General features: G+C 36.6%; 1 protein-coding gene across 6 annotated transcripts in view; it reads right to left on the bottom strand.

Annotated features, from left to right (window-relative positions):
- Positions 1-25,066, bottom strand: part of dmd (dystrophin) — a 163,759-nt gene that overhangs the window by 87,682 nt on the left and 51,011 nt on the right. For all 6 annotated transcript variants that reach the window (XR_010800422.1, XR_010800423.1, XM_066661558.1 and 3 more), the window contains 24 exons: positions 23,687-23,791; positions 22,608-22,781; positions 22,266-22,421; positions 21,863-22,033; positions 20,420-20,599; positions 20,020-20,142; positions 19,492-19,662; positions 19,269-19,385; positions 18,548-18,679; positions 17,897-18,049; positions 13,213-13,383; positions 12,589-12,699; positions 9,200-9,345; positions 8,787-8,910; positions 7,979-8,154; positions 7,486-7,633; positions 7,064-7,195; positions 6,804-6,953; positions 4,710-4,790; positions 4,498-4,579; positions 4,241-4,410; positions 3,682-3,799; positions 1,545-1,735; positions 517-671 (listed from right to left, as the gene is read on the bottom strand). Coding sequence is in view for 4 of the 6 variants with exons in the window: in XM_066661558.1 (XP_066517655.1) it covers positions 517-671; positions 1,545-1,735; positions 3,682-3,799; positions 4,241-4,410; positions 4,498-4,579; positions 4,710-4,790; positions 6,804-6,953; positions 7,064-7,195; positions 7,486-7,633; positions 7,979-8,154; positions 8,787-8,910; positions 9,200-9,345; positions 12,589-12,699; positions 13,213-13,383; positions 17,897-18,049; positions 18,548-18,679; positions 19,269-19,385; positions 19,492-19,662; positions 20,020-20,142; positions 20,420-20,599; positions 21,863-22,033; positions 22,266-22,421; positions 22,608-22,781; positions 23,687-23,791 (3,437 nt within the window). In the remaining 2 variants the exon portion in view is untranslated. The remainder of the gene's footprint in view (positions 1-516; positions 672-1,544; positions 1,736-3,681; positions 3,800-4,240; positions 4,411-4,497; positions 4,580-4,709; positions 4,791-6,803; positions 6,954-7,063; positions 7,196-7,485; positions 7,634-7,978; positions 8,155-8,786; positions 8,911-9,199; positions 9,346-12,588; positions 12,700-13,212; positions 13,384-17,896; positions 18,050-18,547; positions 18,680-19,268; positions 19,386-19,491; positions 19,663-20,019; positions 20,143-20,419; positions 20,600-21,862; positions 22,034-22,265; positions 22,422-22,607; positions 22,782-23,686; positions 23,792-25,066) is intronic.

The following is a 25,066-nucleotide window of genomic DNA, read 5'->3' as shown; positions in this document are numbered from 1 at the left end:
GCATTCTACCATGAATAGAAATTAGGCTCTCCCCAAGCAGTGGTAAACAAGGGATATTGAGCCATATTCAAAAATCACAACTTTTATTGTGATTTGTCCTCATTTTTTTTGTCAAATAACAAATTTATACAGTACTAGAAAAAGATTAAATGCAATGTAATGTTTTCAGAAATATATCATGTTTCAAGTAAATATGCTCAAACACACATTTTTAAATCAGTTCCCTCATGCCAAAATGATTTAAAAATAATTTAACATTTGTATTTACTATCTAACTATATTCCTAAGAAATGCAGAGTAATCCTCCTTGATGGGTTTGAGGTGGCAAGCAAGCACTGTACATTTGTGGCTTAATACATTGATTTATATTCATTAACAGCTTACTGAAATATGTCCATTAATTATTCTAACCCATAAAAGAAATCCGTAACCTATTACTGTCACAGAAGCTGAGAAGTATTTTCAGAGATGTTTTGTAAGGAACTATATTCATTTTTACTTATTTCATTTACTCACCGCTCTCTGATGTTGGCAAAAGCAGCTTTCATGCTCTCAGTCATCTGTTTAATTTTGCTTGTGTCATCATCTGCATAAAGTGTCAGGAGTTTACTTGCCAGTTTATTGGTCACATCCATTTGAGCTTGCCACTGCTGCATATCTTTGGCAAGTTTCTGCAAATTACATGAATTACAAAGTATAATCATAAATGGTGCACACTCTATAATATAATATATATAATATAATAGACACTCTATGATAACTGCAAACAAGACACCCCTAAAAGCTGTGGCAGAGGCATTTCAAGGCTTGAAATGCTGTAAAATCTTAAAAAAAAGAAAAGATATTTGTGATGCTGTCATGCTAAGAGATTTCAGGAAATGTCCCGTCGAAGGTAAGAAGTAGTCATTAAATGCATCCGTGATTAAGCCAACAAATTAAGAAAATCTTTCCTCAAATTTAAAAATACCACAAATAACAATGCATTAAAAATCAGCATACATCTGTTTTGCAGCCATATTGCTACAAGTCCTTGGGAATACTTTAAAAACCCCTTGTCATATCGGAGTTGCATATTCCAACTATTGAAACTTGGTTTGCAGAAAGTGTACATATGTACATATACTGTACTTGTTTAATGTATGTTTTCAGTTTATGAATTGAGTGGCAATAGTGAATGAGCTTGAAAAGTTACACATCATGCACAGCAATATATTACAGGGATCTGAAATAAATACTAACTGCACTGATATAATAGGCAGTCCTGTATTAATGAAATGATGACTGAAAAAGACGAGAAAATGCTTAAACTGCAACTGAAAAAATCTCACGTCTCATACAAGGACGATTATCCCAAAAGGGCAGTTTGAATTGTCATTCCATGACTCCGGCTGTTTTATTGTATTTAATATCACTTTGATGGCTTTCTCTAGTGTGCTAGAATTAGTTTTGCTTGATATTTGATTAAAATGATTTTTAATTATATTTATCAAACAGAAAATGGCCCCTTGAGGCAATCATATTACCTTAACCTACACATTTTATACCTTTAAATCATCGGTACTATGGGAGAATCCACTCCAGCCTTCTAGCTTTTCAGTGGCTTGCTTTATAAGAGGCTCCATGGTTTTTCTGGCTTCCAGCCACTCACTGGAGTCTTGATACATGTTCTGAAGTTGAAGAACCCTTTCCATCAGCTTAGTGTGTGAATCTTCCCAATGTGATTGTAGTTTATCCACTTAAGGGGAAAAAAGGCAATACTCAATTATAACAGGAAAGGACATATGGATATTAAGCCAATTCTTTTGTCACAGAACTGTTTTTCAATGTCTGTTTACAATTGTTAAGGAGGCACATCTCATCACAGTGGACAACAACAACAACAACAGTACCAATAATGGTGATGTCCATATATCCATCCATGTCCATGTTGGCATTGTTAATAATAAATGCAGTAGGAACCAAATGCCTCCTAATATATTTAGCCAAGGGCAGAGTGTTTTGTTTACATTTATAATAATAATTTTGAAATGTAAGATATATTTTTCCTTTTTAAGAAACCAGCCGTAGTGTTTTGGCCAAGCACTAAATTCAGATTTAAAGAAATGCAGATCTACTACTCTTGAGTCTTTTGTGGTAACAGAAATAGAGTATATAATGCCCAGAATTATGACAAACTTTAGTGTAATTTGAATAGATATTAGGGGGGAAGCCATGGCCTGAAGTGCACAGAACAGCACTCTAAAGGAGAATAGCATCCCTGAGAGGAAGCTCTTCTGCTACATGTGCATAAATGCAGGCTGTGAGTTCACGGCTGTAAGGAGTACGAGCCTGACCCACCCCACACTTGCGTAACTTCTCAGCACATGAGCCTGTCAGTGTGACTTCTGAGACTGTGGAGCTGATTTTTCCAAAAGTGTTGAACAAAATACCATGTACAGGGAAGGGAGCCTGTTCTCCCAATAACCCAAGACATATTCTTTTTTAATACTAAATATTATTTTTTAAATAATACATATTGTACAACAGGACGGCATGGTGGCGTAGCAGGTAGTGCCACAGTCACACAGCTCTAGGGAAGGGGTTTGGTTTTTTCTCCCTGTGTCCACAAGGGTTTCCTACTTGTGCTCCGATTTCCTCCTACGGTCCAAAAACACACATTGGTAGGTGGACTGGCGACTCAAAAGTGTCCATAGGTGTGAGTGAATGTGTCAGTGTGTGTCATCCTGTGAAGGACTAGTGCCCCTTCCACAGTGTGTTCCTGCCAGGCTCCAGACCCACCACAACCCTGAACTGGATATAAGCGGTTACAGACAATGAATGAATAAATGTATATTATCCAACAATATGTGAGTGTGTGAATGAGACCGAGCTTTGTTTTTTTCTTTTAGAAATAGATTGTAAAGCAATACAGTGCAGCTTAGGAAATTATCACAATGTGGTGTCATGATGGCTTACTTCCAGGGCATAGTTATGAAAATATGGCCCCCCTTTTTATGGTAAATTAAAGTGGCAGATGAAACATCTGGTAATGGCTGATCATGAAGAAGAAGAAAAAAAAATGAAACACCTTTATTGATCCCCTTAGGGAAATTACTTCTCTGCATTTGACCCATCCGTGGTAGTGAACACACAAACACACACTAGTGAGCAATTCTTCACAAACACTAGGGGCAGTGAACACACATACACACACACAACCGGAGCAGGGTGCTGCCAACCACCTCGGCACCCGGGGAGCAGTTTGGAGCTTAAGGGCATTGCTCAAGGGCACTTCAGTCGTGAATTAATGTTTCCTTGTGGTAGCGGGAATTGAACCTGCCTCAAGCTCGCTTCTCTAACTTCAAGGCCACAGCTGCCCCATACCAAAACCCTCATACAAAAACCATTTAAAAGAACACTAGATGGGATTTGGGTTTTTTGCTCCTGTGGCTCCCCCCAGTGTAACTTATATTTACCCATTTATATTCCACGGGGAGGGGTGGGAATGGAAATGTATTCCTACCCTCCTCCAAAAGTTACAGAGTGTAATTTCTGCAGTGCTGAGCCCAGAGTACCAATGATAGAGGTGATATTCACCCTTTTACATGTCAGTGAAGCATCACAATGAATCTGAAGCTGTAATTTTAAAGTAAACATATTACATAGTGTTCCATTAAAGCAAATAAAGAAAATTGAACTTACTTTGATCTGTAATTGTAGCACGAGTCTGAGGATTGCTGTTTTTGTTCTTGAGGTTCTGTGCTGCAGTGATTTGTTTATTCAGTTGAGGATATCTCTGTTCCATGTCTTGTAGTGATGACTGCAATACAAAATTGTTACATATGATTATTCATTAAATCATGAGTCCAAATGCTTGGCACAAAAGGCTTAGTGGTGCAGCATGTAGTGTCACAGTCACACAGCTCCAGGGACATTGAGGTTGTGGGTGACTGTCTGTGAGGAGTTTGGTGTGTTCTCCCTGTGTCCGCGTGGGTTTCCTCCCGTGGTCCAAAAACACACGTGGTAGGTGGATTAGCAACTCAAAAATTGTGTCGGTGTGTGAGTAAACGTGAGAGTGTGTGTCGCCCTGTGAAGGACTGGCGCCGCCTCCAGGCTGAAAACATTAAAATATACAAATCATAGCTGAATGATTTTATTTACATATTTCCCTACTAGCTTATTTATTTACTTTTTAGAAATCTTCTTCCATCATTAGCTCAAAGATAATAACCCCTGATACAGAGCAATACACTCAACTCACCTTAAGTTTTGCAGTCATGTCACTGATTTCATCAAGATCTCCTACTATCACCCTTTGTGTTAGGACCCGGTGATCAAGCAAAGACAGCCAGTTGTTAAGTTCTGTCCATGATTTACTGAACTTATCCAGTGCAGAGACATCTTCTGGGACACTGCCTGTCAAACTTTCAGCTACATAGAAAAACAAGTTTTCAGTTAAAAGTCTGACAACATGAATGCTATAATAAAAGGCATTAATTGATATTTCTGAAACATTACATGCAACTTGGCATCTATTTTTCCATTCCTTCAGCAATATTTGAATGGCACTCCAATCTGCACTAAGACGATCATATTGATTCTGAAAATAGGCAGAGAAAATATGTGTAAATTATTTTTTTACTCATAGTTCACAGAGAGTAGTATGAGTGCATTATAAGATTTGGGTTTAAAATTATATTTACAATGTGATATAATTTTCAAGTACGCACCCTTTCTGGTTGGCTTTGTGGTTTCTCTTTATCCAAAATTGTTTTTACTTCTGGGGCCTTGGCTTGGATATCATCATCAGTCTACAATAACACAAAGTAAAATAAATTTAAAAACAAAGCATATACCCACATATGACACAGTTATAACTTGTGCAAATATTGCCCTCACAGTCTACTAATTGGCCAAAAGTACTTTTAAATAATTTGAATTGCTATTTTTGCTCAATCATATAATTCATTCACAGATTCAAAGTAAAAATTATTTATTTTACAATAATCATTGTCCTGTTTACCAGGGTTGCAAATACTTATGACTGGCATTGTATCTTAAGATGTTTACTTAGATGTGTACTTTAAAAGGAGCAATCTGTAATATATTTAGTGTACTAAATAATAAAATGACCAGTATGTGTCATCTGAGATTAAGGAAACATTCTAAGTTAAAGCACTGGCATCCCCGAGAGCAGTATTTCAGCCCGGATATTCTTTTTTGAGAAGGTCCATTCCGGAGCGGAGCTCTATTGTTGTTTAGGCCTGATATACCACCCTCTGTCCAAGTACAGTACAGTACACAAACCCCAGGTTGAGAGGTAAAACACAAACAACACACAATATCCATACATACACATTTTACGGGAAATAAAAGTGTAGTGGAGATGAACAGATTAATAATTTTTAATAAAAGACATTGTTTATGACACAGGGTCAAGAGAAGAATCTTTCAAAATGCAAAGAGACACACAGAGTCAACCTTGATTAAGACCTTCACTTCACTTTTTAAGACTTTTTCAAGGCTAAAGTGAGAAATGACTCGGGTTTTGAAATGACTCTCCAGCCCTCTGCAGGTGTCAGACTTTTATGGCTCTCTTAAACAGTCTTGTGCCCCTCAAGCATGGTCCAGATAGAACAGAAGTTCTATTTTAATTTAATCTCTAGTAGAAACCTATAGTAAAAATGACTGTAGTTATTCCAGCAAAAATTCACCGCCACAGCCTGAGCATTGAAGGAGACCTCAGACCTCTGATCCTCAAAGTGATGACAAAAGCTTCTGGACCAGCGACGGAGAAGGCCACACGTGCCCTCAGAATGACCTTCTGAGAAAAGGGCCCATGAGAGACATGCATGGACGTGTCTCTCACAAGGCGGCAGATCAGCGATGACAGAGAATTCCCACAGAGAACTTCAGAAAGCCACCAGCTCCGACAGAGTGCTTGCCGTGTCCCTTGCCACAAGGGAGAAAGAGGAACCTAGCGGCTGCAGTGCTCCAGGAAGCCGCGCCGGATTGCGCCGCACGTCCACAACATGCTCCCAGCTATCTCCAGTCCCTCTCCAGGGATATGTGAGGTCACATGGTTTCATTTCTTCATAGATCAGGAGTTTGGTGCTAAATGCTTGCTGGGAAAAACAATAGCCTTTCTAGAATTTAGGGTAGTTATCAGAGAAATTCCCTCATAAATTAATCTCCCTGTTCCCTCATGTATCGCTGTAATCCATTTCAGTAAATGAATGTATAATCAATATTCATTATTTGATATTACAATTAATAAACCACTTCTGTGATAAAACCAATCCTTGGTTATTTGTTTGTGCACTTATCTTGAACAGAATTATTACTTCTAGTTCAGATTCAATTTGAGCCAAGAATCTACAGCGGGTCAATGAGCATAATTCAGTAATAATAATTAATTCTAGCTAATTCTGCTGTATAATATGTGAAGATGGCCTACTTGTCCAAGCTAAAATTGGACAGGTACAGACACTAGACAAACATTATTTAATGACTCCCAAACATGGAGCTTAAAAAAATGAATTAAATAATTATTAATCAAATAATAATTCATTATCATTGACTCCGCTATGTAGTTTTTATGGCACCGCAACATGTGCATAACTATTTTCACTACAAACGCTACTTAAAAACCTCCATAATCAAAGATGGAGTTAAATGAGAGGGAATACTGGCCATGTGTTTGAAACATAGAGACAAAGTCCAAGAGCATATGTATAAAATGTAAATAAAATGCCTTTTCTAAAGTGGTTTTAAGATGACCATGGCATTATCCTATTTGGTCATAAAAGAAAATAACAAACTACCTTATGGTCCATGTCTCCAGGTAACTGTTCAAGTTGACTTCTAGTAGTGGATGCCCAGTTGGACAGCTTAGAAAGTTGCTCTTGGTATAGACTCAGACTTCTCAGTAGTTCTTCTATCTGTTGTTGCTTTTCAGAAAGATTCGAAGGTACCTTCAAAAATCAGAATTAAGAAATATGAATTATTATCTGGAGAATTGTGAAAAACACTGTAAAAAACGTACACAATTGTACATTAAATATCATGAGGATGTGTGAATTACCTTGGCAAATCTCATGCTGATAACCTTTAAATTGTTTTCCAAAAATTTTATTTTATCAGCGGGGAGGGACAAACATTTGTTGGTCATCTTGTGTAATGTTTGCTTTTTGCTTGGCAATTCTGATACTTGAGCCTTATATTGTCACACACACAAAACAGAGCACAGCAAATCAAAATTTGTCAGGTTCATAAGGATACATAGGTCCTCCATTGTCAAAAGCTCAAAGGTTACTGGAAAATCTAACATAACATAAATTGATTTTAATGACAATAAAACTATTTTCCATTATAACCTAAAAAGACAGATAGGTTTCTAGGATGTAATTTCTGGGTGGTCATTTGGATGGGCAAGAATGCACTATATGTTTTGCACATGGTGTTTAAAAATAAATAAATATATAAAATAAAAAAATTAAAAAATACCTGCACGGTTTCTAAAGATGTGAGGAGCTGCTCTTTATGACCTGGGTGTACTTCTAGAGCAGCCACAGCCTCTGCTTTATCCAGCCAAGACTGAAAATCCCCAATTTCTTCCTGAAGCTCATTAAGGGCAATGTTTGCCCCTGCAGATCTATTAAATTTTAATAAAAAACGATGCAAACAATGTAATAGGTAATATGTATCACATTGACAAATCTACAGTAATAGTACTAATATTAGTAACATCAGTAAGAGTACCAGGAAAAAATAACAGTACCACTTAAATATAAATACATAAATAAATAAATAAATAAATAAACAAATAAAACATTTTGTACAATACAGTTGGTTTTAACACTGAATAATTCAGAATTCATAAACAATCTTAATATTGTTAGCTTTAAAACATTAATTTTTGACAAATTTTTTATTTGTATTTGCAATGGTTGCACCCAGCAGATACTGTTTACCAAGTTACCCACAGAGTAGTATCTACCTTCTCTTTATTTCAGTAAGCTGATTGTACACTTTGGCCCAGCGGATACTGATGGAAACAAGCTGCTGTTTAATGAAATCTTCATCCTCTTTTCTACAATGCAGGGCAACATCTTCACCCAGAACCTTTAGCCCATTCACTGCTGCCTCTTGTTTCTCCAAATCTTTCTGGAGATCCTTGTTTGGATAAATGCAGATAACAATAATGTAACTAAAGTGAATTAGTGAATAAATGTCAAGAATTAAACTATATTAAATATCTTCCATATATTCAAGGATTTATTTATTGATTTGCAAGCACTGGTATTTCCTTCAGGTTATCCAGTTATCCAGCTATAACTTCAGGTAGTCCAGTTATAACCTATCCAGTTATAGTTCTTAAAAGACTGTATTACTCATATTATTATTATTATTATTATTATTATTATTATTATTATACAGTTTTTCATAATTAAACCATGACATTATCACCACCTCCTTGTATCTATACCCACTGTCCATTCTGAGTTCCACTGACCATTCAGGATATATATGCGGATATATAGGCTGGGTTAACTAGTCTACATTAAGAAACTACTAAACTTATTTCCTCCTCATCTACAAGCATATTAGGTTATTCTACAAGTTTACCAAAGATAATGAAACCAATTAAAAGAGTAAATTACTTTTTATTGTATTAAATAATTGTGTAATATGGTAAAAGTTTCAAACACTTCTGCACTGTCTTTTTGCTCTTTTTGATTCCATTTAAATTTTGTGTAATAAAATAAAGTCTGAGTGATATCCTGGTTATTATAACCAATCCTTACCTTAAGTTGGGCTCTACAGAGGTCTGGGTCTTGCTCATATAGCACCAATGTTTTCTCAGCAAGAGTCAGCCAGCCCTGGAGGGCTTTTAGTTCTTCATTGTATTTCTTGCACTTGTTGAAATATCTGGAAGAAAGGAAAACAAAAACACTAGAAATTTTGTAAAGGGGAAAAAATTTGAAAAAAATTAAATAGCTAAACTGTTTATAATATTCAAAAACATATTGATCAAATTGTTATATCCATACTGAATTTCACATTCTAAAACCTACTTAATTAGCAAGCTAAAGGCTACATAACACCATGGTTCTACCGCAAACATAAAGCCAACAAATATTCACAAAAAATGTGCACCCCCCCCCCCCCCCAAACAATAAAGTGCAACAAAAAGGTGCATTCTGTCACTCATACTTACACTAATCTCTCTTGATAAAGCTTCTTCAGGTTTTCCCAATTAGTACTGAGGAGCTGAATCAACAGATTCTCATGAACAGGGATTTTGCTTTTGTTCAAGGCCTCTGACACTGGAGTTTCAAGTCTCTCTAAATTACTCTTCACTTCCTAAGGATAAAAAAAAGTATATGTGAGCATTGGATTTTCAAATTTACAAACCAAATTCCAGAAAAAGTTTCAGCACAGTTTGGACATCTTTTGTTTATTTATTTGTTAATTTATTTAACTGAAAACACTACAAAGAACACATTTCCAAAATTTTCATTGGCCAACTTGATTGTATTTTTAATATGAAACTTTATTAAATATATGTTTACTCCAAAGTTCTTTTTGAATGCAAGATTGCAAAGAAATTAGGTCACTAAATATTTACAGATCCATTTAAACAAATTAGAATACTGTGGAGAAATCAGCCCAAACTTCTTCTCAGTTTTTGCAGAAAAAAAGAAAATAGGATCACATCAAATCAGTTAAAATTTGGTACTTTCAAAACAATATGTCAGTATTCAATACTAGGTTGGGAATCCCTTTGCTTTCACTGCCTCGATGTGATGTGGCATTGAGGAAATCAGCCTGTGGCATTGCCTGGGAGTTACGGAAGCCCAGATATCCTTAATGCTTGCTGTCAGCTCTTCTTTGTTGTTGGGTCTGGTGGCCCTCATTTTCCTCTTGAGAATATTCTCAATGGGGCTTAGGTCCAGCGAGTTGGCTGGCCAGTCAAGCACTGCGATGGCATGGGCATCAAACCAGGCTTTGGTGCTTCTGGCGGCATGGGCAGGGGCCAGGTCCTGCTGGAAGATGAAATCTGCTTCTCCATACAGATCCTCAGAAGAAGGAATCATGCAGTCCTCTAAAACATTCTGGTAAACTGTTGCAGTGACCTTGGATTTAAGAAAGCAGAGTTTACCAACACCTGCACCAGACATTGCATCCCAAATCATGACTGACTGTGGATATTTCACAATGGACCTCAAGCAGTTGTGTTTCTCACCCGTCTTCCTCCAAACCCTTGAACCACTGGCCAATAGTCCAGCCCTTCTTCTCCTTGCCCAGTTGAGACGCTTCGTAAATTGGCTCAGGTTCAGAAGTGGCCAGTTTTTATGTCTGCAGTCTACCCCATATTGAACCAAACTGAGACAATTGAACCATACTGAAGCAATTTAATGACACCTGGGGAAACCTATGCAGGTGTTTTGAGTTTAGTAGATGATTAGTGTCACACTCAGTTTAAAACATTCATGCCCTGCAAAATTTGGGCTGATTTCTCCACAGTATTCTAATTTTTTGATATCCTGTTTTTGTGGGTTTTATGAGCTGAAAGCCCAAATTATGTGAAAATAAACAAATAAATACTGGGCCCTGAATCTATAATCTATGAAAGTTTAACTTTTTGAATGGAATTATGGAAATTAATAAACTTTTCCATGATATTCAATTTTTTTAGAACGGGTCTGTATTATACACAATTTTGTATATTTGTGTAGGATAAGGCCAGAAACCAGGGGTGGAGGGAGTGGGTGGCTTACGGGTCTTAAGCCCCAAAAGATTTGCCAAATGCCCCCCAAAACTAAAGAGAAATAAAGAATACTAAAGAAAAAAAAGTTGATAAATAAACATTAAAAATGTTCTAATTGGACTGGTAAAATCAATGTTCAAAAATACGTATTGCCACTAGACCTGGCAAACTTTCACCTTAGTTGTTCACTTCAGTAAGCAAGCTTGAGCAAGCAGCAATGGTTTTTTGAAAAATTTGTGATGAGGAGTGAATTACAACCACTGTGACCCTGAACTGGATAGCGGTTACAGAAAATGTATGCTTGCCCCCCGTTACGTGGCATGCTGGCAGACTAATAGAGCAGATATAAGGCTAAAGTTAGATTTTTATTCGCAAACATATCAATGCTGTCCACATGAAAACATGTGTCTCTAACATCAGCTTTATAGGAGATGGAATTAATCTTTTCAACGTTCACTGGAAGCCTAAATAAAAATATTTTTCATTCATTCATTCATTGTCTGTAACCGCTTATCCAGTTCAGGGTCACGGTAGGTCTGGAGCCAACCCAGAATCATAGGGTGTGCCACCCCTATTTTGGACGATTTTTATTAGTCAATTCATAATGAGGAAAATCTGCTGTGTTGAAATATGCAGTAAAATTGACATAAATGGAAATACATGTTTTTCTTTGGATGGTAATGATATTTGGATTTTCTTTTCCACTTTAAATGGTGCTCTAAATTAAACTTATACTGTTGCTCTATGTTTTTTCCCCTTCTCATTCGGGGCATTTACACAAATTTTCACAGCAACATTTAAGGTGGAATGTGAATGATAAGAAATAATATTGCTGTTTTCTCCTATGCTCAGCAACTGCATTTTTTTACCTTTCTGTCCTATGGACTTGCACTGTTGCTACTATGCCTTGACAGGGGTGTGGCTGAATAAGAAGTATATGTTTGATCTGAGATGATAGTGCTCCAGTGCGAGTTCTGGTGGCTGAATATGGCATGCCACCAGAACTGAGTATGAAGACCGTACTCAAAAGCAATTGGAAAAAATACCCAGATATAAAACTAACAAATATTCATAAAATTACCAAAGACATTTCTGTAAAAAAATTTTTTTGATTTCCACAGACATTAGCTGCACTGCTTTTAATTGTAAATATTTAACTAGCATTGCTGACATAGGCTTTAGCAACTACAAATCACACTCAGTTAATAACCTGACAATATATACTGTATGTCAGCCCAGGAAGTCTACTTATAAATGAATTTTTGCGTTAATTAATGCATAAGCTTATCTCATAGGCTTGTATATGTAATTTCCCTCATGCTGCAGATATGAATGAATTCTTAATTGGCACCTATTAAGATGGAACTAAAAATCTGAATATGAAATGCAGTAATGAGAACCCATCTTAAGCTTTAAGACTCAAAGTTATTTTCTATTATATTTTCCACCACATTTGAGGTGTAGTTTTTAGTGTCTCTCTCTGTTATCAGGGCACTATGAATTTATGCCGGCTAAGTGGCTTGGTCTCTATAGCAGCTTTCTGTGTTTGTGATTTGTCTTGGAGGGTGTGATTTGATCTGTGATTTTTATTGACTAAAGATGCTCCTTGACTTATGTTAAGATTTATCTGTAACATCAGGCTTTAATGTGATAAATAGGCTAGCTAAATAAATAAGTAAATAAAATCAGGTGATTTACAGAACACAGTATATGTGCACAAAGTTCAACACAAAAAAACCTTGTGCAATCTAAAATATTAGTAAGTCAAAGTTGTTTATAAGGATTTGAACTTTAATATAATTGTATGTTGAAACATAATATTGATTTAATCTCACCTTAAGGCACTTTTCTAGTTGGGGTAGATCTTCTGCTTTAGCAGACCAGCATAAAGGGGACTTCAGTTGTGCTTCATTTTCAGCAATGATACATAGCAGAGCTTGTACGTCCTTTATAAACCAGGGTAAGGAAAAAAATGTATACATTTCAGACATCATATAGTCTATGAAGGTTAAAAATGCATTATTAATGATATTTCTGCCTCCAAAATATTTTTCTTTCTGCCTTGCCCCTTGTTTCCCTTTTCAGCCATGTGCTCCATGTTTTAGTTTCATTTCAGTCTCCTCCCTTGTCTCAGCATTAGCTCCACCCTCTCATTAGTGTTCCCAACTGCCTCCTTTGTTGCCCTGCTCTCTTGTTATCTCTTCCAGGTGTTTACCTGTATGTATGTATATATATATTTATTTCTCCTTTGCCTGGTCTTGTGTGTTTCCACCAGTTCGTGGTTGTTTTCTATTTCATTTCTTTTCAGTATGTTCTAGTGTTCTGATTGTGTTTATTATCCATTTGTGCTTTTCTTTTCTTAATAAACTATATTCCTTGAGTGTACATCCGCCTCATCGTCCTCCCTCCAACCGTGATAATATTTGATACATCAGTTGAGTGTTTTCTGTTAGACTTACACTTAGGTGATGTACTTGGGCAAACCTATGGTGCAGCTGCTCCCACCGTTTATTAATGGGGATAATCTGTGGCTCCACAAGCTTGACCATTCCAGCCTCTGATAGCACATGACCTAGTTGCTGAATCTCTTTAAGTTCTGGACGCTGCTGTTCAATCTTAGTGTCAATTTCCTGAAAGGAAAAAACACTAAGGATTACCATTTTATAATGTTCATCTTTCATGTTAGAGTTAGTTCATCTACACTAATGCAGATGATTGCATTGTGCATTTTGGTTACTTAAAAATGAAAGCAGTACTTGCTATTAATCTTTTAAGTCTTTTAAAAACACCTACATTTTTAGAGCTGGTCAAGGCAATGACAGCTGAGTCAGTCCACATGATCCACATTAAATATTAGGTTTAACATGCAACAGACAGGAACAAGCGTAAATTCTCTCATAAGAAAATGGGCCTCTGTAATTCTGTTCTTCAGACCCAGTCAGCCCAACCACAAAGACACTCACAGATGACATCTCCAGATTCCCAATAGTCAAAGAAAAACACCATAAAACATGATTAAGGTGACACAGTGATTAAAGTGATCGCTGCTTGGTTTTACAGCAAGAGGTCTTTTGGGGTCAGTAAGAAATGTAAAAAATGTTAGCGTGCAATTATTTGTCATTGTACAACTTACAACCAAATGTGCCTGCCACATTTAGCCCATCTATGGCAGTGAACACACACACACACAGTAGTGCTCTAGGGAGTGAGAACACACACCCAGAGTGAAGGGCAGCCATCCCCAGTGCCCGGGGAGCAGTTGTGGATTTGGTGCCTTGCCCAAGGGCACCTCAGCCGTGGATTGAGGGAGGAGACCAGTACTGTTATTTCATTCCCACCACCAGCAGGAAAAAAAACAGCAGGAAAAATAGAACCAATGACCATTCAGTCCTAAACCCTCTTCTCTAATCATGAGGCCATAGCTGCCTTATTCCTCATGATGGAATATCAACATCCCTAAGAATGGAATAACAACTTTTATTCCTTTTGAAACAGCTAAACCCAAATACGTTAATCTACTGCATCAATAATGGCAACCTGAACTCTGATACACAAAGTGAAAGCTATATATCAAAACTTTGAAGAAACACTGAGTTCTCAGGGCAGAGGCTCATCTCAGAAAGAAGTTAGTGATATTTTGGAGAGACATATGCTGCAATTGAGGCAATGTCTTTAGCTAGAATATCCATGTTTATATTGGCTTGAATTTAGTACATATCTGTCAACTATAATGCATCATGAAACAGAATCATACAACAGTGACCACAGAACACTGAGCATCTAAGGTCTTGTATCAAGTAATAATGGGCAAAAACACTTCCACAACAATTATCCAGTAAGCAGGTCAAAAACATAGGTGAGTGCAGGTTGAGAAGTTTTAATCACAATCCAGAAAAATCAGAGACTAAAACACACAAGCAGAAATTAAACACAGAAACTTACTGCTAAATCAAAAGAGATTCCCAAAGAGAATACAGAAAATACATAATTGAAGGTCAATATCCATACAAGAAGACACAAGAAAATCACTCAGTAAGGCTAGGTAAACACGAGGCAATATTTCACATAGACCCTGTGTGGACACATTATTTAAATACACACAAACAAGTGAAAATAATTAAAATTCTGGTGAAGAATTATTTATTTCTTCTCTAACATTATATCAGCCCTGGTTCTAAAATGCTTTGATTGGTGAGGCAGTAAAACATAATGTCATATTTTGAAAGGTAAAACTGGCTTGTTTTTGAGGAGGGATGAGAGGGGATGCCATTACTCCATTTAAAAGGAACCAAGGTGACAACATGCGATCAAGTCCTGCTCCAAGTGACTGTGAGAAGTTTGGTGTGTTCTCCCTGTGTCTGTGTGGGTTGCACTGGTTTCCTCCCATGGCCCAAAAATCCATCAAAAGTGTTCATAGGTGTGAGTATGTGAATGCATGAGTGTATGTCGCCCTGTGAAGGACTGGCGCCTCCAGGATGTGTTCCTGCCAGTGATTCCGGGTAGCCTCGGACACACCGTCACCCTGAACTGGATAAGCAGTTACAGACAATGAATGAATGAATGAATGAATTAAAGGAGACAACCATTCCCCTATGTAAAATGTATCACCCTTCCAACACCCTTTGGATCAATAACTGCATCTCAGTTTATATGGAAATATTATACTGACAAAAGTATTTGAAATAAATAACAGGGTTGAATAAAAAAAATAATTAAAGCTTAGTAAATTACCATGTCTTACATTTTTGTGTGTAATTTTCATATTAATTCATTTATTTTCATAATTTATCTTCATACATTATTGCCAACTCTGCTTTTATTTCATTTTAGAATATCAAGCCTTAGGAAATTAAACTTTGAATATTCAACCTTTAAAATTTGACCTTAAAATTTTCATTTCATTGATTCATCCATCCATCCATAAATTATCTGTAACCGCTTATCCAATTTTAGGGTCGCGGGGGGTCCAGAGCCTACCTGGAATCATCGGGCGCAAGGCGGGAATACACCCTGGAGGGGACGCCAGTCCTTCACAGGGCAACACAGACACACACACATTCACTCACACCTACGGACACTTTCGAGTCGCCAATCCACCTGCAACGTGTGTTTTTTGGACTGTGGGAGGAAACCGGAGCACCCGGAGGAACCCCCGTGGACAACACAGCACACTCCTCACAGACAGTCACCCGGAGGAAACCCACGCGGACACGGGGAGAACACACCAACTCCTCACAGACAGTCACCCGGAGTGGGAATCGTACCCACAACCTCCAGGCCCCTGGAGCTGTGTGACTGCGACACTACCTGCTGCACCACCGTGCCGCCCCCTTTAAATTTTTCATTCATTAAAATCTGACCTTTAAAATTCAACTTTTAAATTTCTGTATTTCAAATTCGACCTGTAAAATTTGTACATCTACATCCGGGACCTAAAGGAAAAGTATTGGTTCATGGATGGCACAGAAGAGAAAATTCTGCCAAACATCGGCTTTTTACATTTAACCTCCTTTACTGGATAACGAGGCTTCTTTGCTTAGAGGGAAAATGAACCAAACGGTAAGTGGATGTCAGGGTTCACTCAGCAGTGTAATTTTTATGAAGGTAGTTTATGTTATTTAATCATTTGCGAGTTAGAAGTTTTATGTGTGAGATTAATTAATTTTTTTTGGCACAAGTTTTATTCCATAGAAATCTTGACAAAATTATACAGTTGATAGCCAAGGGGTCCTTCTGTTTAATGACAAAGAAATTATCTACCTAATTAGCGACCCTAATTATATTTGGTAAAGTAAAATTTAACCTCTATTTCTACATGTACATCAGTTTTATCATTCATTGCAATGCGTGTTTTGACTCATTAACGTGTTTGAAATATAAAATATTCATAATACTTGTTGATTTTGGTATTGCTTGAATCTAATAGTGTAGTAACAGAGACATCACTGCTCAAACGCGGGTTTCTGATTCTCTATTTGTCCTGAACGGACAATGTCGTCTCCGTGCCTACTCGGATTTGAAGTGTGGATCATTTGATCATCAATTAGCTTGACCCCAGTAAAACTCTAGAACTTTATGGAGAATTTAACCAGTGTTAGCTAGAACTGCAGTCTTGTGTTATAAAAAGTTACACTATTGAGTGAACCCAGACACCCACTTAGCGCTTGGTTAATTTTCTCTTGGAGCGAAGCAGCCTTGGTTATCCAGTAAAGGCGGTTAAACGAAGAAAGCTGAAGTGTGACAGAATCTTCTCTTCTGTGCCATCCATGCACCACTGCTTTTCCTTTAGGTCCCAGATGTAGATGTATGAATTTCATAGGTCGAATATTAATGGTTGATTTTTAAAGATATAATTTTAAATGTTGAATTTTAAAAGATTAACTTGAAATTCTAAAATGAATAAAAGCACTGGAATAATGTCAACTGAATTGTAGGTATGAAAATAAATGAATTAATATGAAGCACACATAAAAATGTAAGACATAGTAATTCATTCATTCATTATCTGTAACCGCTTATCCAATTCAGGGTCGCGATGGGTCCAGAGCCTACCTGGAATCATTGGGCGCAAGGGGGAAACACACCCTGGAGGGGGTGCCAGTCCTTCACAGGGCAACACACACACATTCACTCACACCTACGGACACTTTTGAGTCGCCAATCCACCTGCATCATGTGTTTTTGGACTGTGGGAGGAAACCGGAGCACCCGGAGGAAACACACCAACTGCTCACAGAGCGGGAATCGAACCCACAACCTCCAGGCCCCTGGAGCTGTGTGACTGCGACACTACCTGGTGCACCACCGTGCCGCCCCATAGTAATTCAGTAAGCTTTAATTCATTTATTTTCATTCAACCCTGTTATTTTATTTCAAATACTTTTTTCAGTAAATAACTTCCGTAAATTCAGGGACTGAACCTTTCAAAAGGCACATTAATAGCCAGATTAGGTCACAACTGCACAACCAGGCTGTCCCATTTTGAAAGCTCCTTCTCCATAAGAAACATCCTTCATCAGCCAGGATACCCAGGATATCTCATGACTTATAACTGTAAACTGTAAAATGAATCCCCAGTCCCACCCAGTGACAGTCCTATTTTATAACCTATTCAATAAACTATCCTGTGTCTCAGGAACTTACCTTCACTTTTGCCTCTTCAGCAGGATCAGACAGCGCTGTCATCATTATCTCCATGTTTTCTAAAAACTGCATCATGTCATTTGACTTCTTACAGAACTGGCGCCACTGTTGAGTAAAAGCATGTGCCTTCTTTCTTCTGAGGGCTCTCAGATTCTGCCAGTGCACAGAAAGAATCAAGAAACAAGAAAATGTCAACATTAAATAATAAAAAGAAAAATAATACATTTATCATTTATCATCTGGATATTAATAATTTGACACATATTGACATATTGTAAGAGAAATTAAACAGAATTTACCATGTAATAAGACTATAACAATTTCTTCCCAATCATGGATATCAAGCACAGTTGGGTGAATTTAACGTCCAAGTTTAGGGATGGGTCTAAGCAGAAATTACTAAACAATACTGTGAATTGAAAATCCCTGATATATTGTTGCCTCTTTAAAGCATTTCCAACTGAAAGACATTTGATGCTAGCACTAAAAAAAAAAAAAAATATATATATATATATTTATTTATTTATTAATTTTTTTTTTTTTTATGCTAGCATCAAATGTCTTTCAGTTGGAAATGTTTTAAAGAGGCAACAATTGTAAAGAGGAGGAATTTAATATACAACCTGTTGAGTAATGCCAGCAGTTTCATACCTTCAAAGTATTGTATTTATCATGGAGCAGATTATGCTTTTCACGAACAGTTGCATTTGCTTGATCTGTGGTCCTTTTAATCAGATTTTCTCCATGCAGAAACAGCTCTTCTAGTGCATCTTTATCAGTAACCTACAAAGCCATATGAATTTCAGATCAGTAGGCTTACATTCGTTATGTGTAATTCAGCTATTCAGAATGTAAACCTTAACGCATATCTGCTCTCCACTTCTCTGATGTCAGATTAAAAACAGCAAAGTATTATAAACACTTAAGGTACAATGCAAATTACTTCACATATCAGGTCTATATAAATGCTTCAGTGATCATTCACATACACTCAATCAGTACAGGCACTATAAGTGGAAGAACACTCATTTCAATCTGCCATGATTTTTGCCATACTGTAAAATACTAAAAGAAAATACCTATGATGAGTCATGTATTACAGCATTTTTGTCCTGGTTAAAAGATGTTGTGCATAATGTAAATTAATAAAATTAATTTACTTGAAATGGAAACATGTGACATTGCTTTATGTAATAATGCATAAATTGTATGATGGCGGAGGGTGTATTTAGTTACACTGTTGTTTTACCCTGCTATTCTAGAGGATGTAATAAGCCAAGGTATGATATCTTCCAACAGAGAATCTATTACAAGGATTGGCTGTTTATTACACATTTTTACAATTAGAATGAATAAATATAAAATATATTACTGGTTCATCAAGCAAGTCATCTTCTTTGATATTTTCACCCAGTTTTATTTCTTCATCCAGTAGGTGTAACCACAAATTTGCCTTTTTGTAGTACTCCTCTAACTCCTCTGAAGTGGCCTATAAAAGTACATTAATACATAGACAAAATATCATATAAAAATATGATTTATGCATTCCTAAGGGGTCTGCATTTTACAAAAATTTGTTACCATTTAGCCATTACCTGTGCATTTAATATCCTTTTGGCAACCATATCGAAGTGCTGACTGAGTGATTCCAGTTTAGGTTTTACTTGAGCTTTACAGTTTTCCCCTCTGTTCTTGATCAGGTCTTCACCCAAACACAGGACACTCTCTAATTTTGCACGCATTTCCTCCAGCTCTTCTTGCAGACCCTGATCAGTTTGGTCAATAATTGGACATACAGTCATACATCTACCTTTTTTATCTCTATGTAAAAATGGCCTATGTATATTCAAGTATCTGTACTCCACATCATTTTTTTAAAAACACAAATAAACTCTTGTAGGAATTGTGCGGGTTTATTTTCCAAAAACAGTCATGATTTAGATTTACATTGTCATTTCTTTTTTTTTGTACCCACTGAAATTAGAAAGGATGCTGTTTTAATATAAAAAGCGATCTCTGTATTTTGACCAAAAAACTTTCCTTATAACTTCAGTGTAAATAGGCAGAGTTTAACACAATGCACAATATAATAATAAACCACAGGAAAAAGCAAGATCACAAACCTTTAAAACATGCTCTTCACAGCCCTGACTCTGCATCTTGTCCATCTGAGCCTCAGCTCCATTTATCCATGTATTAATATGACCAATGTTCTGATCAAGAGTTTTCATCTGACTTTGGTAATCCTGCATTAAGGATTCAAGGAGAGAAAGAGAGAGAGAGAGAGAGAGAGAGAGAGAGAGAGAATAAATGCATATTTTTCTATTTTGTTTGAATGTTTGGATTTAATAGTTTCATTTTAATTAAAACTAAAAAGTAGCAAGTATTATAACTAAAAATACTGGGTATAAATGAGATATTTAGGTCAGTTGTTTTAGCATAAAAGACCGAACAGTTCATTCAGAAATAGAGGCATGGAGTGCCACATGCAGTTCATTTGAAAGAGTAATGCTTATTTCTTACCAAAAGTAGATTTAACCACTGCTCACTGCGTGAAGTCACAGCAATCCAGTTGCAATTCAGCAGGCTGACCTTGTCATCTATGAGGTTTTCCTGCTCTCTTAGCAAATCTTTCAAGGTTTCTGCTAACTCTTTTACTAAACTTAGTTGGGGCATGTGTCGATTGGTATCCTCCTGTGTGGCCTAAGAAAAAAAATGTTAAAACCACACTGCTAGCTGCATATATTTATCTCATTTTTTTGAGTGAATATAAAGCTAAATTATCAGAAATGTTCTAGTATAGCTGTATTGAATAATAAATAATTCAATTACATATATGACTTTATACACATATGTAATAAATTTTACTCTTCACTGTGAGTTGACATGAGCAAAATTCATTTAGTCCAAAGAAATAATTTGTAAACCCAGAGATGGGGATACGAGTTTGAGTCTCACACATCTTCAAATGACTCGGACTCGACTCGAACACGAGATTTGTGACTCATGAACAATCTTTGTGCAATGTAATTTATTATTATTACTATAATTATTTTTTAAGTGTATATCTTTATTGTTAGTTTAGTGACCTGCATTCAGTTTCCTCCCTGCAATACACAATGAAGCCACAGATATCAGCACTGACTACGGCAGTAACAAGTTCACCTGTTGTAGCTGAGCCTTTTGTCATTAAATTTGCTTATACAATATACTTCTTTATTAATAATTATAATTTACATTTTGCTGGATTTTTATTTATAGTAGTCCATGGTAGTCAAGGTACTCTATTTTAAAATTTGCTTGGTTTTTACTAAAAATAAACATCCCGTTTAACAATAAAATAATGTCCACTCGCAGTGGCGTAGCCCAAACTAGTCCAAGCCCCCCTCAGCCTAGTGCTAATTCCCCGCATGAGAGTTCACATGCGAACCACTCTCCTTATTGTTCCACTGTTCCGTCACACACGAGACACACAAGACAACCGCAGCTTTCATTTCATTTCCACGAGATGTGCTGCACCAAACCCTCCACATAAAACAGAATTAAAATGGCAATTCATGCTTTTCAACCATAAGAGACTTAAGACTCGACTTGGACTCGTGATGAGAGACTTGAGACTTGACTCGGACTTGAGCTCAAAGACTTGAGACTTGCAAAAATGACTCATGAACATCTCTGTGTAAACCTCCCCAAAACTGTACAGAATAAAATAAATTATATTCATCCTGAAGCATTCAAAAAAATATACACATACATTAAATCAAAATCTGAATTTTATGCATCAGTACCAATTCTGGGCCCAGTTTCCCAAATACATGTGTTAAGTGTTAAGATCATCTTAACAGGGAGAGAGTGTGTTCAGTATGATGCTCACTCTACCACTTTTTTTGTCCTAAGGTGCTTTTGGGAATCCCTGCCCTGGTCTTATTTCAAAACTAATATTATTTTAATTAACAATCAACCTACCTTTGCCCAGATGATTTCTGCTTCTAGATCACTGGGCATCCCCTCCACTGATGAACGGCGAGTCAGTTCCCCATCAATCACAGCTAACCACTCTGTAAGACTGTTAACTTCCTTCTTAAACTTTCTCAGTAACTTCAAACTCTTTTCTAATTCTTGCTTTCCTTCTGTCACCTGGATAAACACAATTGACAAAGTTTATCATTCTGTTTAAAAAACTAAAACAAACAGAATACAAAGGTTTTTAGAAATATGTATAGCTAAAGGTAATAGATGTACAAGTATTTTTTATTTACCATGCATTAAAATCAGGCTTGTGTAACTGAGTAAAAAGACAAACTAACAAACTATACATATCATCATTGTGACTGAAAATATGTGAAATGTCACTACTGCAGAATTGTACCTTGCAGCCCAAGTCGTTGTACAAAAGTTTTAGAGTTGTTAAATGGTCATCCAACTCCTTGGGTTGCTCTGTCTGTTGTTTTTGCACAATTTGTCTTCCTGTTTTAATTACCATCTCCACTTCAGGTTTCACTTCACTTAGAGTTTTATATAACTTCTGCAGGAGAAAACGGGTGAAAATGTATTTTAAAAAAACAAAACAGGTAACTTGCCATTTTGAAGTCTTGGAATGCCCTTGCTTTCCTTGCTCACAGAACAAAAGGACATACAGCTCTGCAGAATTTGAGAAGTTCTCTGCAAGCCCTACATAGGAATGAAGAAGCATTTAACATATTATACTTACCATACACTGCTCGAGTTGGGACTGCACCACTTCCTGCTCCAAACTGCGGATGCTCAGTACACCCAACTGAGCCTTTGCTTCTTCCAACACACGCTCACATTCCTTTAATCGCTGATCAAAGTTGGCTGGCTTTTGAAAAAGTCTAAATTTTGCTTTTACATCCAATAGTTTGTTCTTAAAAAAAAAAAAAAAAGTAGATAAATATCATAATAGCATGAATCAACTATATACATTCAGGGAATACACAGCATTCTGAAACAAATGCAGAAATGAGTAAATAAATAAAACATTGTGAAGAAATTTAACTCAATATTCCAGTAGTTGACCTGAGAAGTGAACATGCACATTGAGTGCTAATGACACACGGCAGGAACATCAAGCCCAGAATGATTGTGGTAAAATGTTAGACCACTATACCGAAAAAAGAAGTCATGATTCTCAGTCACCAAAGCTTTTTTTTACTGCTAATGATAATTTTACTACTAATAATGTTAATAAATTTTATATTTTACTATGCTATGAAATGCAAAATTGGCCTTTTTAAATGTTGTTATACAAATGGAATGCTGGAACTACACTGATAAGCAAAATACAGATGATTTGACTAGTATAACTCTAGCCATGAATCATATATTTTGCTTCGTGAGTGATTAGAACATAGCAAATTTGTTTATTAAGTTAGTAAATTAGTGTCTTTATCAAATATGCATACAGTGAAATTGGTTAATTTAGCGCTTTCAATTCTACTTGTATTTGCTGGTTTCAAGTAGTCACAATAAAGAAAATGTAACTTTCGATCAGCTACCAGCTTCAGTGGGACGTCCAATCAAATTCCTTATTGAATGTGGGGTAGAGCCTTGTTTAATAAATGAACGGTTGAGACAAAAAAGTGCTCGTTTGAACCACAGAAAATGAAACAGCTTATAACCTGCTGTTTGGAAAATGTAATGTTATTATTATTATTATTATTATTATTATTATTATTTGCTTGCCGTTTCTCTGCAATTTATTCAATGTAATGTGTGGTGTAACGTGTATGTTTTTCAAAGTACTGAAAAATATAATACTGTGGTCCTCACATATGTGGCATTAATCTCTGTCATAACTTTTTCTGGCGTTTCGCCGGCCTTTTTCTTCATTCCATCCAGAGATGCCTCATGACCTGTCAGCTCAGTTTGAATTTTCTATAAACAAAACAAAATATTTACAAATTAACTGACAATTCCACCACTCACAAGATATTCATTAAGATATGCAAAATGGCCTAATGTATATGTACAACCCACTTAAGCTGTTGTTTTTCCTAGAGGGATCAATTTCAAAACAATGTCACCTCAATTCGACCAGGTCTGATCAAACAGGGTAATTATTAAATGGACTGACTTATGCAAAGGGTAGTAGCCTATGGCAATACCATTTGTAGGGTTAAAAACTGAAGTGGCTGAATTACAATCTGAAATATCTAAATGAACACATTAATTAAATACAACTACAAAGAGCATGTTCACAGAGTCCTGAAGATTGCCTAAAAATGGCATGTGTTCTGCTGAATCACTTTAAAAGTTCCAACACCCCCCTGTGAGACGTGTGTGTCCAAAGACAATCTCAAGAAGTGGGTTTCCATGCCCTGGCAGATGCACACAAGCCTAAATTCAATGGGCACAATGCCACCCTTCAGCTAAATTTATTAAAGCAAGACACCATTGGATCCTGACAAGGTACAAACATGATCTGTAGATGTAAAAAGGAATCACACTTCACAATCTAGCGGTCTGGTGAACAAACCTAAAAAATCTAACTACAGAAAAACTGTGTGTTACTTTCACCGTAGTGGTGGTTTCTTTTGCTGTCACTGTGGTGGTACCCACAAATGTACATACTCAGTACCTTTGGTTAGGGATAATTGTACCATAATCTATTATAATTGTCATTTCATCTCTAGGACTTAGTTTTCTAATGCTATCTTACAAATAATACTTCTCTTTCTGGAGAAAAAAATGTAATGTATCATTCAGGGAACAAAACTGGACAAAATCATTATTGAACCTTTATAGGTACATTTAAACCAGGGGTCACGAACAAGAGGACCGTAGTCCAGGTCCGGACTCAGACGCTGTCCTATGTGGGTCTGGACCTGTAACTGATAAACTATTTAGAGCTGTTTAATTTTGAACAGAGTGTTTACGTGGAGTGACTCTTCTAGTCATTAAGGTTCAGGTTTAGTGCTCCAGGAAACGCAAGGACTAATCACATGCTTTTCTGTATATCACACGTGAGGCTACTCAGCCAAATCAGATCTGTGCAATAAGATGAGCACTGTGATTCGACTGAGTGACACACACAGGGCAGGGCTCCAGACACCGCCATCCTGGGGCCAGTAAAAATAACTGAGGGGATGTGAAAAAAGCTCTTTTGAGGCACTTTCAGGATGACAGTATTGTGCAAGGTAAAACCAGAAA

This window comes from Hoplias malabaricus, chromosome 2, assembly GCF_029633855.1.
Source record: "Hoplias malabaricus isolate fHopMal1 chromosome 2, fHopMal1.hap1, whole genome shotgun sequence".
Lineage (NCBI taxonomy): Eukaryota > Metazoa > Chordata > Actinopteri > Characiformes > Erythrinidae > Hoplias > Hoplias malabaricus.
Note: the sequence above shows the minus strand (reverse complement) of the source record. Positions and strands in the feature narration are given on the sequence as shown.